Source organism: Pyrgilauda ruficollis, unplaced genomic scaffold (assembly GCF_017590135.1).
Source record: "Pyrgilauda ruficollis isolate IOZ18807 unplaced genomic scaffold, ASM1759013v1 scaffold7, whole genome shotgun sequence".
NCBI lineage: Eukaryota > Metazoa > Chordata > Aves > Passeriformes > Passeridae > Pyrgilauda > Pyrgilauda ruficollis.
Window position 1 is genome coordinate 5,108,107 of NW_024528821.1, and position 12,265 is coordinate 5,120,371.

At 47.6% G+C, this 12,265-nt stretch overlaps 1 protein-coding gene across 1 annotated transcript; it reads right to left on the minus strand.

Moving 5' to 3' along the window:
* Positions 1-1,840: 1,840 nt before the first annotated feature.
* Positions 1,841-5,911, minus strand: LOC121363118 (adrenodoxin-like). The gene is made up of 4 exons (XM_041485223.1): positions 5,725-5,911; positions 3,364-3,488; positions 2,813-2,942; positions 1,841-2,556 (listed from the first exon to the last, which is right to left on the minus strand). The coding sequence occupies exons 1-4, from the start codon at positions 5,889-5,891 to the stop codon at positions 2,436-2,438; spliced, it is 543 nt and encodes a 180-aa protein (XP_041341157.1). The 5' UTR covers positions 5,892-5,911; the 3' UTR covers positions 1,841-2,435.
* Positions 5,912-12,265: the final 6,354 nt, after the last annotated feature.

The following is a 12,265-nucleotide window of genomic DNA, read 5'->3' on the forward strand; positions in this document are numbered from 1 at the left end:
CCTCATCCTTTGTAGCAGCTCCTTTGTGCAGAGGCCTCTCCGTTATGCCATGGCACCTTCAAGGGACAGACAACCCCACCAGTGCAGCACGGGCTACTCTGACTCCCTGCATTTCCATGCCAACAGCTTGTCCTAGAAACTCTTTCTTCAGAGGTCACCCACACTCTAAAGAGGAACACAGCAGTCATTCAACCCTTCCAAGGCAGAAGCTGCTCCCTCCCCTGCCATCCTGCCAGGCGGTGTGCAGAGAGCTGAACTTTTCCAGCAGCAGCCCGGGCTCCAGCTTCAAGCTCACAACAAGGTGGGGATTGAGGAGTGGGACTGCAAGGCTCCACATCACCTTGGCTTTGCAAGTGGCAACATCAGGAGAGGGAGAGACTTGAAGTGCTACTGAAGGTGATGACTTAGCTGCTTTCATTTAATCCATATTTATTCTCTTTGCTTTTTTTACAATAAACCTGGGACAAGTGGGAGTAGAAGAGGTTTGGGAGAAACAGGCACAGCCTGGATGACTTTTCTGATGTATGTCAAAGCAAAGGGCTATCCTGTCACACACCAGTCACAAGCCTGAAGCCTTAGTACATTCCCACATCCATGGTCCCCAAACAGGGCTGGGACCCTGCAAAAACCCACCCTGCTGCCATCACCTCTTACAGCACATGGTTCTGGCCCATGCCAAAAATCCTTCCCGCAGGTTCCCTTCTGCTAAGGATAAATTCTGACATGGATAAACATTTGTACCGATTTTTGCATGAAGGATCAGAGAGAAAGACAAAGCCCATTGAGAGGATGCACAGAGTGTCACGCATCACCCGTGCCCACAGGGACAGCAGGCCACGCCGGGCGCGGCAGGGCTGGCGTCCGCAGTAGGAAGGCATGGAGGTGCACAGAGACCATTGGGCACAAATGGCAATTGTGGCTCCCCGAGACGGGCCCAGGCACCGATCAGGGCGAGAGGAAGGAGGAGGGACGGGCACAGTGCAGCAGCATCGCCACCGCGGGCTCCTCCTCCTCCTCTTCCTCATCCTCCTCCTCCTCATCCTCCTCCTCCTCGCAGCCGCCGCCCCGCGCGCCCCCTGGCGGCAGAGCGCCGCCACAGCAGCCCCGCGGCCTAGGCCCCGAGGTCACGCTGGCATTGCATAAATCACAGAACCGTGAAATCACAGACTGGCCTGAGTTGGAAGGGACCCTTCAGGGTCATCGAGTCCGACTCCAGGCCCTGTGCAGACCGTGCCAAGAATGCCATAATGTGCCGAGGAGTATTGTCCACACGATTGTTAGCTCAGGCTGGGTGCTGCTGCCCTGGGGAGTCTGTTCCAGTGCCCAGCCACCCTCTGGGTGAAGAACCTTCTCCTGAGATCCAGCCTAAACCTCCCCTGACTCAGCTTTGTGCCATTTTCTCAAGGCCTGTCACTGGTCATGAGACTGAAGAGATTGGTACCTGCCCCTCTGCTTCCCATTGTGAGGATGTTGAAGACCACAGTGAGGTCTGACCTCGCTCTCCTCCAGGCTGAACAAACCAAGTGACCTCAGCCACTCCTCATAAGGCTTCCCCCCAGACCTTTCATCACCCTCATGGTCCTGCTGTGGATCCTCTCTAGCAGAATTATGTATCTTTTATATTTGCTGTCCTATTCCAGGTGAGGCCCCTCCAGCACTGAGCACAGCAGGACAATCACCTCCTTTGATCAGCTGGCAGTGCTGGACCTAATGCAGCCAACCAAATTTCCATCCATCTCCTTCTATTCCAGCCAGGCTCATGGTGCCACAACAGTGCATCTTGTAGGTCTAAAAGGCTCATAGTTAGAATTTTATTTGACATGTGGGGTAGTACAGCAATGAGAAAATTTAATATTTTTGAGAAAGTGGCTGCTCACAGCACAGAACAATTCAGGGACCCAAAACATCTCAAGATGATAGAAGTTCCTGCTTACAGGAACTGTCAGCACTCAAATGTCCTCAGTATGCTCTTGCTGACCAAACTCAAGTCACCTACATCACCAAACCCACTGACTTGCAAACAGCAATCTCTTCTTAAGCTTCCCAAACTGGAAAAGTCTGCTCCACTTTTAAAGAGCCAAGACTTGCAAAATTCACAGCAGTTACTCAGAATAGCAGAATTCTTAAATTTCGAAGGACAAAGCGAGTCACATACAGCAGAGATATTTACTGACACCCACCCAGGGAAATATAAAGCCATACACTTTAATCCAGTTGCATTCAGCAGAGCATTTGAGCACTTAAAATACATACCAAAGACCCTATTAAGCATGCTGCCTTGTTCAAATAAGAGATTTGCCAAACACGCCTTTTATACTGAATCAGACCTTTATGGCCTACTGCGAGCCAGCCACAAAAAGCAACAGTGTCAACCGAGAGCTAAGTACCCTGCCACGCCTAAAAGAGGGTGTAAGCTGTGCAGCAGACGTTTCCAGTTACTGTTTGCTTTGCTTTCCAACCTCCAGCTGCTTCCTCATGTCCGACACATCCATGGGGACCCTCACTGTCAGACCATCCATCGACTTCTTAAGGCACACCTGGCAGCCAAGGCGCGATCTGAGAAGAAAACATGAAGTGAGGCTCCTCTGTTCCCAAAGTTAAGGGAGAAATCCCCCACCCACGCCGGGATGTCTGGTTCAGGATGGATTTTCACTAAAGCTCCTCTTAAAGATCTGCTGTGCCTCAAGGGAAAGCAGCTCTCAAGGCACAGCTCTGATACGGAGCAAGCTCCATCCCCTTGGAAAGAGGTGCCTCGTGGTGAGAATCTGCCTCAGAGGCCTGAGGATCTGCTGTGATCAGCAGGGACGCTTACGTGTCAGTGAGTCCGTATGCCAAGTCCAGCATGTCTAGCTCTTCATCTGAGATGGCATCAAGCTTTTGGAAGGTGTCCTTGTCAAAGATGAGGTGACAGGTAGAGCAGGCTAATGTCCCTTCACAGGCACCTGGTGGAGAAGCAAGGGAAGGATAGCAAATCAGGAAAAATAAGGGGGTGAGAGAGACCATCTTTAGCAACAGTGTGAGAGCAGGCCCTTTAACAGATCTGGAGCATGTCAAAAGTGATGCTAGGAAACACAACAGATGGATGCAGTTTCCAGCCTGCCTCTTCTCTGGGAGAATCACCATCAGTTTCCAAATTTTTACATCAGCTCCCTGCAGCCAAAAGCACTGACAGAGGCTGCTGGAATGGCAGTGTGACAGTGTGAGGTTACATTGCCACCTCAGCATGGTGAGCCACTCAGCAAGCAGCTGGTGGGGAAGGGAAGCTTGTTTATGGTCTTGGCAGAACACAGTGGCATATGTACTGTTGCACTATTCCTAAGCACCCACTGGCCCTAACAGCACATATCCTGCTGCAGCACCTACCAAACCCATCGATGGCCAAGTTGTGATTGACTACCACTTCCAGCAAACTCTGCCCTTCTTTGGCTGTGGTCGTTAGTCGCTCTCCATCCCGATTTATAAAATGCACTGTCACCTGATCCTCAGAGCTGTAAGACAAATTTGCAAAAATCAGAGTGCACCCTTTTCTGCACATCCACAATTGAGGTATTTTGGCTGAGTGCTAGAGACATGGCACTTAGAGGGAAATGTGCACACAAACACTTTCTCGAAGGATTATGCCATGCACATAAGAAAAAATTCAAATTATCAGTTCTCAGTGGCAGACAAATCTGAATTGCCCCAAAATATTTCCCACTTTATCAAACAGCTCACAGAATAAATGTCTATCTGTGCACAAACAAGTGCAGGTGCTCTTCATGTGCTGCCCCTGCTTGGGCTGGCTGGCAGAGGGAGCATGTGTAGGCAGGCAGAGCATTTGCAAGTCCCAGGCCTGGGCTCTTAATCCTGGGTAGAGGGATGCAATTATGAGCAAAGTGCTCAGGATCAGATACTAATCCAGCAAGAAGGGCTGTTGTCGTTCATGTTTTGCTTCCCCTTCCCTTCCCAAGGGGATTACTTGATGATTGTTCCTTTTCTGCTGCTTTTTCTTCCATGAAGTGCCCACGCCTTTCCTTAACTCCATCACAGGGAATTTCTTGTGGTGAGATATGCCCAGCCCCAGCTTTTACAGAGCTACTGGGCTGAGTAACTTCCTCTGAGCTGGTGTGATCCACGCTCAGGAAAATCTGCTAGTTATTTTGACAGCCTGCAAGATTTAATCTGGCCAAGAGTTAGGAACATGACCATCAGCTTCTCTTAATGATGACTTGCAGAAAGGGCATCTACAAATGAAAGGGAAACAGCATCCAGTTCATCTCCTCCTGACCAGGCTCTCACACCAATCTGGAGAAGGATCCTACCCTGACAGCAGTGTTCAGGATTTCTCACCAAGACAAGTATATCCTGAGACTGTTGTATTTGCTAGAGGAAGCACATGAGCAAACACTGCTTTTTTTCTTAGTGTACATACCAAATGCTCACTTAGATGTAGGAGGTCCCAGTTGCCCAAAGGTCCCAGCTCCTGTGCTGAAAGAAGGCAGCACCCTGGAAGTGGCTGGGCCTTTTGTCCTGTAACTCTGAGTGTGGCTCTACCCAAGTGCCCATCATCCCAAAACCCAGGGCATTTTCCAGGGGCAGAAGCTTCTCTTTCATCAGGTTGACAACATACACCAGTTTCCTTCATAAAGACACCTACAGATATTTCTAAATATGCAATTTAAAGACTAGCCCTCAAATGTCAAAATAAAGCAAAACAAGCCTCCTCATTTTTGATGGATCAGAGTAATTTATTCCATTTGCATGGCAAAAGGCATGTTTCTAGGCAATGTTTGGTTTATCTTTATGGGTGAAATAATTGATTACACAATAGAAATGGTAAAGTGATAGAATGCCACTTAGTGCTGCAACTGAATTGATTTTTCAGCTGGATAATGGTCAGAGGTTTGGAAAGATCTTTTGTAAGAAAGATCTTACAAAGTGATGTGATAAACTCAACACTGCAAATTCAGAGTATGGCAACTCATTATTTCCTTTTAAAAAATGAAATCTCAAACCTTTTGTGACACAGGAAAGTGGTGAAGGAGGTTTCAAGAAAGTAGTTCTTCCCCCTGTCAATGTTTTCCCTAAAAGATACATTCCAAGGCCATACAAACCAGCAAGATGCCTACAAGTACTGCCAGAGATAATTTCATAAGCAACAAACCAATTAGAAAGAAATCCCATTGAAAATGAGTCTTCATAAATCCCACAAGCAGGGTTATCACTATGACTTTTCTCTAAGGTCAGATAGCAAAATAGTTTATTGTATTTTCTGCAATGGTGGGATCCCTCTCTCTATTCCTAGCAGATTACAGTCTGACCCAGATCATACTAGTCTAGCAGATCCACAAATTACATTTATTTTACCTTCTCTTCCTGAACTGTCCCTGAAGCAGAGAGAGGAAAGGCTGGCAGGGAGCCTGCAGTAGTTCCTGCTGGGGAAACGGGCCAAAGGACTCTTGTGCCTCTCTGTCACCTTCACCACCTGGCTGCCAGCCACTAGCTGTGGAAGCAGGACTAGCACCTCTGGCAGGTCCCCACAGCTCCAGGGATGGGAAGCAGCACCTCTCAGGCTGGGTCCTGCCCCACCTTCCTCCCCATCAGCATCTGCTCACCCAAGGTGGTGGTCTTGTCCCTCTTGTCCCCCACCTCCCACAGGCCATGGCTTCGCTGGCCTCTCTCCTCTTCCTGCCACGGGGCAAGGCAGAGGTGCCTGCCCATCCCTTCGGATAGCATTTGACCCACCTGGGCTCCCCAGGGGCGTCCTGGTGCGTGGAGCTGAAGCCTCTCTGTGCCCAGCACCTGGCTGGGCTGTGCGGCTCAGGCACACCGCAGAGGAGGACGAGGTGAGTTCTGCTGGCGCTCAGTCGGCTCCGCAAGGGCCGCACGAGCCCCAAGATGCCGTGAGCCATCCTGCTGCTGGGCCCTGCTCCCTGTCCCCCGAGCTGGCCTCTGATGCAAGGACAGCTCGATTAGGGACTTATACATGCAGCTGGGGAGGATGGGGGGAAGGAAAAAAAAACAAACCAACATAGTAGGACAGCCTCCCTGGGGGTGGAGGGAGGGAGGAGGGAGGGGAAGCAGGAAGGAAGGATGGACAAAGGGATTGTGCTTGGATCTTGCTGCAGCCCAGCCCAGCAGGGTATGGGAATTGGTGGAAGCACAGGAACATATGAAACATCACCTCCACATGCCAGTTTCCGAGCAATGCTCACTTTGTTCTCTTTACAGACTTCCCTTTTAGGAGCCAGAATTAAATCAAATTTCAGGAGAAATATTAATTGTGAGGTATAATCATACAAGGAGTTGCAAGTTGAGTGCTGGAAGAGCAGAGAGCCAGGAGTGTCGATGACTGCTGCCTTGAGGAGAGGAGCACACACTTCCTACAGCAAAGGAGTGAAAGCAAGACACATGAATTCTGCCCTTGACAAGATGGCATCCAGCCACATCATTGCCTTACCCAATACACCAGGCTCCCGTCTCTAAAATGTGAATATTCACTTACTTCACATGATGGTGGTGACAAGCAGCCACACTTAGCTGCTCACTTGCCAAACTGTCTGCTGAAAAGTACCATAAAGGTGCAGATAACTATCATTCATTTCATGCTAACTGATAATCCACACTGCTAAGCTATGAAGCCTTGCAGAAGAAAACTCTTAACTTATTCCCAGAAACACGGTCACTGGTTTAGTCTACCCTCCTCTACAGGGTAAATCAATATGAATTTGAGGGCCAAAAATACAACAGCAAATACAGTTTCAGTTCCTGGTTTCTGTGGAGTTAGGGAACAGCTCTCATCTCAAGAGCATAAATGGTTCCTTCCACCAAATTTACAGCTCACCATTTGGTAGATTGTCTGCTTTAATCAAGTTTTTTTTTTTAATGCAATAACATATTGGTAGCCAGTATAAGCAAAAAAAAAATGTTGATACTGGACTCTCTAAGCAATTTGTACAGGGGAAAAACCACAGCATAAGATAGAAAATGTCTGCCTCAACACAGAGGCACACACACAGCATTGGATTCATAGTTCTGAAGATGACCAGAAAGTTTTGGCTTTTTGCCCCACAATTAAAGTTTTCCACCCAAAGCTTTCAGGTTGGAAGGGCTGGAAAGATGTGCTTAGGCCTTCTGAGAAAAATATCAAAGACATTAAGGAATGCAAGTATTTTCCATAAGCCAGGAGGGAAATGTATTCTTCAGTTCAAAGGCAAATGTTCAAGCATTCAAACATACCTCTCAGACAGTTCCAGTGGAGACAAATTCATGGGCAATGCATAAAGGATTTTAAAAAAATAATAATTCTCAGGTCAACTTTTCCAGGTGGTTTTCTCTCTCCTACAAGCTGCCCCAAATGCTTCAGACTTCAAAGCCGAATTGTTTAGCTCCATCTCACCCCCAAACTTAAAACTACTCTGTGCAGTTTCTGCAGCTGAGAGACTCTGGCCAGTTCTGCCTTTGCTTTTCAGGCACTACAGAGATGCAGCAGACAGCCCAGTTCTGTCTCTCAGCCATTTCCATAGAAAGAAAGCAAGGCTGGCCATGAGAGCCACAAGGAGAGGGGCCGCAGCACATACAAACCACAAAACATCTTATCTCTCCAGCAAACCTTGAGCTGAGAGAGATACATTAGATATATGCACAGCACTTTCCATAGCAAGGACATTTGTGTGTTTGCCTGGCACTGACTCCTCTCCCTGCCAGGAACTCAGAGCACAGCAAGTGACAGGTCAATGTCACCTGATGGAAGAGAGGCCAGTGCAGAGAGGGAATCAGGGAGACTTTGAGGTGCAGCAAAGGGGACAACTGCTCCCTGGTGAAAGCAAAACAATTCTGCTGGGGCAGGAGAGAATCAGGCCCTTACAGATTTTGGATAGTCTGTTTTAAGATCTTTGAAATTCTGAGAAAGGGCAGAAGCACAATCTCCTTTCTAGAGTAAATCATCATTAATTTAGCCAAGGGCACAAAAATAGAAAGCTTTGCAAATAACCACCCCTCCCACAAAAAAACAAACCAGCCAATAAAAAACCCAAACCAAACAACCAACTAAACCAACGAAATAAAAATATCATTGCTTTTGGAAATTAAAAAAAAAAAAAAACCTCAAAATTTTGCTTCACAGGTTAGCACTTGTTTTGTAATAGGGCCAGACTCAGCTGAAGAGAACCCTTAGCTCTGTTTCCAGTATGGTTTGGCAGGAACCAGCCTCCAGCAGGTTCCTACCAGTGCACACAGGACCTTGCCCCCACCTCCCTGGGTTCTTGCCAGGAGGCCACACTCTGTCAGTGCAGTGGCTGTGCCCACACATCCAGTCATGTGCTGGCACATGCTGGTAAGGAAGTGGTTTTCTAGCTTGAAATACATTGTCCTATATCTTCTGTAGCACACACCAAACAATGTGGTCCTCCCTCCCCCCAGTCTAGGCACTCTCATGCAAATATCCAAAAACCTGTGAGCTGCCTCAACTCCACCTCAGCCCCAGCTTCTGCACAAGGCAGTGAACACTGAAATCAGCACTGGCCTAACTCAAGCAGAAGCTACACAACACCTTTGCAGCCCTCCACAGCAAGAAGCATTTGGATTTTTGAGATACCAAACTCAGCTGCTCTGACCAGTGTTAGAGTTTCTTGCCAGCAGGCAGAGCTGCCCGGGCTCAGTCACTGCCCATGCTGTTCAGGTGTAGAGAGAGGCAAGCTCGTGCTGGTCCCATGGGAGAAGTCTCAGGGACTGTAGTCAGAGCTGCAGGCACACAGACCCAGGAATAATGAACATTTCCAGAAGGCAGCCTTCATTAATTGGAAAAGCCAGAACAGCTTACCCCTCCCCTCCTACCAAGCCCACTGCCTCACAAATACTCCTGTAGGGAAGCAGATATGGGCTGCTTGCTGACAGAGAACTAAAGCACTGAACAAAACTAAAATTCACCTTTCCCATTGTCACTTTAAAAACCCATTAACCACCTTTCCTGTTCCAGAGCAAGTTGCTAATAAAAGCAAACAGAACAATTTGTACTGGTTTGACTTTTTGCAAGCCCACAAGCCCAGACAGAGTGTTCTGCTGCCTCACAAGAGATGCACTGAGCACAGATCGGGGACAAAGTGCACAACCAAGTGAGCTCAAGTCACAGACACTGCCTCAGAGACTGGGGTTTGGGGAGAATATAAATGTGCCTCAATTTCTACATCTCTCAAACAATGCTGTTTGCCCCATTCTAACCTTCCCTATATGTTCAGCAACCTCCTGATAATGAGACAAACAAAAGGAGCAAGATCCATATTCTCACCACGGGAAGCAGGAGGGCAGAGATGCAATCAGAGATGGGCTGGCACTGCAACAGAAAGCACAATGAATTTACAACAGGGCTTCTGGACAGCAGCCACGTCTGACAATGCAGCTGCTGCCTGGCTGGGTGAAGGCCACTGAGAAGTCACAGTGCCCCAGCCAAGACCTTCACTTGCACATGCTTCTCCTTCAAGCATCCAGTCAAGGATGCTTCAAAGATGGATGGGAGTGCAATACTGCTGCATGTGGGGTGTAGACAGCCTTCACCATAACCTCCCAGCTCAAGAGCAGCTTATTTCACACCCCCTTCAGTCAAACTTGTTGACTCCAGAGCAATCCCAGCCTGCATTTAGTTAAAGGATGATGCACAACAACAGGCTATAGCAATCATGGGGGCTTGTAATTTTAAAATTAGCTCTGATATATATATATATATATATATATATATATATATCTCAGAAATGTATGTATTAACACCTGCTCTGAGCAAGTACATTCTGACCAGAACCTGAAGATACAGTCCCTTCTACAAGCATCCAGTATTACTTTTTGCAGTTTCAGCACTATTTTTTCTCTAATATCTCCTCATTCTTTCTTCCCCTTTTCACTATACCCCTCATCCTGACACCTGTCCTGAAAATCTCCATCTTGGAATTGCTACTGATGTTTACAGTCCCATCACCTGGAGCTAGATACTCATTTAGGCATTGTTCAGCCACAGGGACCTGCTCCCTTGCCTACAAACTGCACTTAGAACTGCAAACCTGCAAGACAAAAACCAGCCTCAGCCTAACATTTCATACATTGAGGCCCAGACCTTTTTTTACAGAATGCTTTGGGTTGGAAGGGATAAAGATCATCTAGTTCCAATCCCCTGGCCATGGGCAAAGATGCCACTGATCAGACCAAATTGCTCAGGGCCTCAACCAGCCTGGCCTTGAACATTTCCAGGGATGGGGCATTTTGCTTACAGAAGTAATTTTTCTGCAAGGGAGACATTAACATCACATGCGGCCTCCATTTGCATATGGGTATGCAACAGTTATGGGTTGACATCAGTGACAGAGGAATTCTGTTCTCTGCCAGTTGTCACATGCTCTGAGATTATATGCCCTGGTATAAGACATTTAAATTGTACAGCCAAGATCGAGTTATGCACAGCTGCAAAGCTGGCAGGGAACAGAGCAGTCATACTGATGGTACAGGGCAAACAAGCCATGCCTTGGGTGCTCTCTGCTTTCTCATTGCACTCTGTGTTTGTAGGTGCTCCAGCAGCTGCCATACGAGTGCCTGCAATTATCATACCTTACCCTGTACATTACCAAGCCTAGGATGCTGGAAAAATGCTTGTGCTTCCCTCCAAAGATATTATCCTGTGCAAGAAATTAATAAGCTGTTCATCTACCTAGAGAAATCCCTACAGGGCTTGTCTGCATCGAAACAAATCAGAATTTGGAGACCATGCCCTTGCAATTCCCTGCTTTAGAAAGAGCAAAGAAGAGAAGGAGGAAGCAATCACACTTATTTTCTGCAGTTACTTTGTCCTGCTTGGAGTCAGTGCATCTCAGGCCAAATGCATTAGTCTACCAAACAGATTGAACTCAATGAATATTTTACTCTACAGAGTTACTTTGACTTTTCTTTAGAGTTCTTAATAAATTGCACTGCTTAATAAAGCAACATTGCAGAACCTGGCAAAAGACAGTGTTTCTAGTCCCCCAGCCTTCTGAGAGCCTTTTATGCTCTAGTCTGCCCCTGTCCCACAGACAAAAGCAGCTAGGCCCCAAACATATGTAGATACAGCCTAAACGGGATCTGAAACATCCCAGACAGACTAGCAAATCCAACAGAAGCTGTCTGCAAAAATTAGAGGTTAAATGCAAATTTCTGATCCTAAACTACAGAACGCCTTACAACAAACTAGAAGAATAGGGTGGTGTGGATTTTTTTTAACATGGTCCTGTACAGAAGTAGTCTTCAGCCTTTAATGCTTTATACTTCCATTTCTTCAAAGACAAACTGAATATAGATAAACCCACATGGAGAATTACTAAGCCTCAAGCCTCTAAGGTAATGTCCATTGAGAAGCAAGGACACTAGAAACAGCAAGAACAGGACCAGCCTTTCACTGAAGGCTGCTGTAGCATTAAAGGAGGCATGCAATTCCTCCAGTGCTCAGGTTTTTTGAATCCTGGCAGGAAGGAACCAAAAAAGAAGACTCACCTGTAGAAACTGAATCCAAGCCATGCCTGGTGGGGATTGCAGAAGCCTCTATTGCTCCACACTTCATGTTTTGCTTATAGAAAAGTCCCGGTCTCTTCCCCTGCGCCAGATCTCTGAGCACTAACATGTTCCAATGAAATCTCCACCTTATTCTGCAGTGCAGCAACGATTAGGCAGAGGTTCTGTGAGGTCCCTCTTCACAACCACCAAGAAAGCAGCTGCAAATAAAAATCACACAGTTCATTAGCAGAAGGATGGCAGCAGCCATTCCTCCATTGCTGGAAGCCATCCCGAGACCCTGGGAAACAGGCAGAGACAGCCACAGCAAGGCAGCTGTGAAGCAAATTGTGCCCAAATCCCCAGAAGAGGCTGATGGCAGCACAGACTTGGCAGGGTGTCCATGCAAGCAGCAGCAGCACCAAGGCCCAGGCAGCCTCTCCAGGCTAACCTGGATGCACACAGGCCAGGGCTGGGCACAGCAGGAGCTCACCCACAGCAGCTCCATCCCTCCCTCTGGCCAGTCCATTTGCAAGTTGAACATTTGTACTCAGAGCCTCCACAAAGAAGTGACAATTCCAGTACTGGCTCCAGCTGGACAGCTGGGGAGGGGAAAGGGCTGTTACTGAAGCTGTTCCCTTTCAGAGTGCAAGAAAGATCTCCTTATTTGTGAGAAAGCTCCCAGGCTGACCTCTGGGCACCACAAGGCAGATCTGCCCAGCTGCAGGACACAGCACTGGACTTAAAGCAAACCTTAAGTAACCAGCCAGACACAATCTGC

Bases quoted from the DNA above. Each gene is read 5' to 3' on its own strand.
- LOC121363118 (XM_041485223.1), bottom strand. From the start codon at position 5,891: ATGGCTCACGGCATCTTGGGGCTCGTGCGGCCCTTGCGGAGCCGACTG. The intron at 3,489-5,724 runs GTGGGTCAAATG...TTTGTCTTACAG, and splicing joins GACGCCCCTGGGGAGCCCAG to CTCTGAGGATCAGGTGACAG. The intron at 2,943-3,363 runs GTAGGTGCTGCA...CTTCTCCACCAG, and splicing joins CTTGGCCATCGATGGGTTTG to GTGCCTGTGAAGGGACATTA.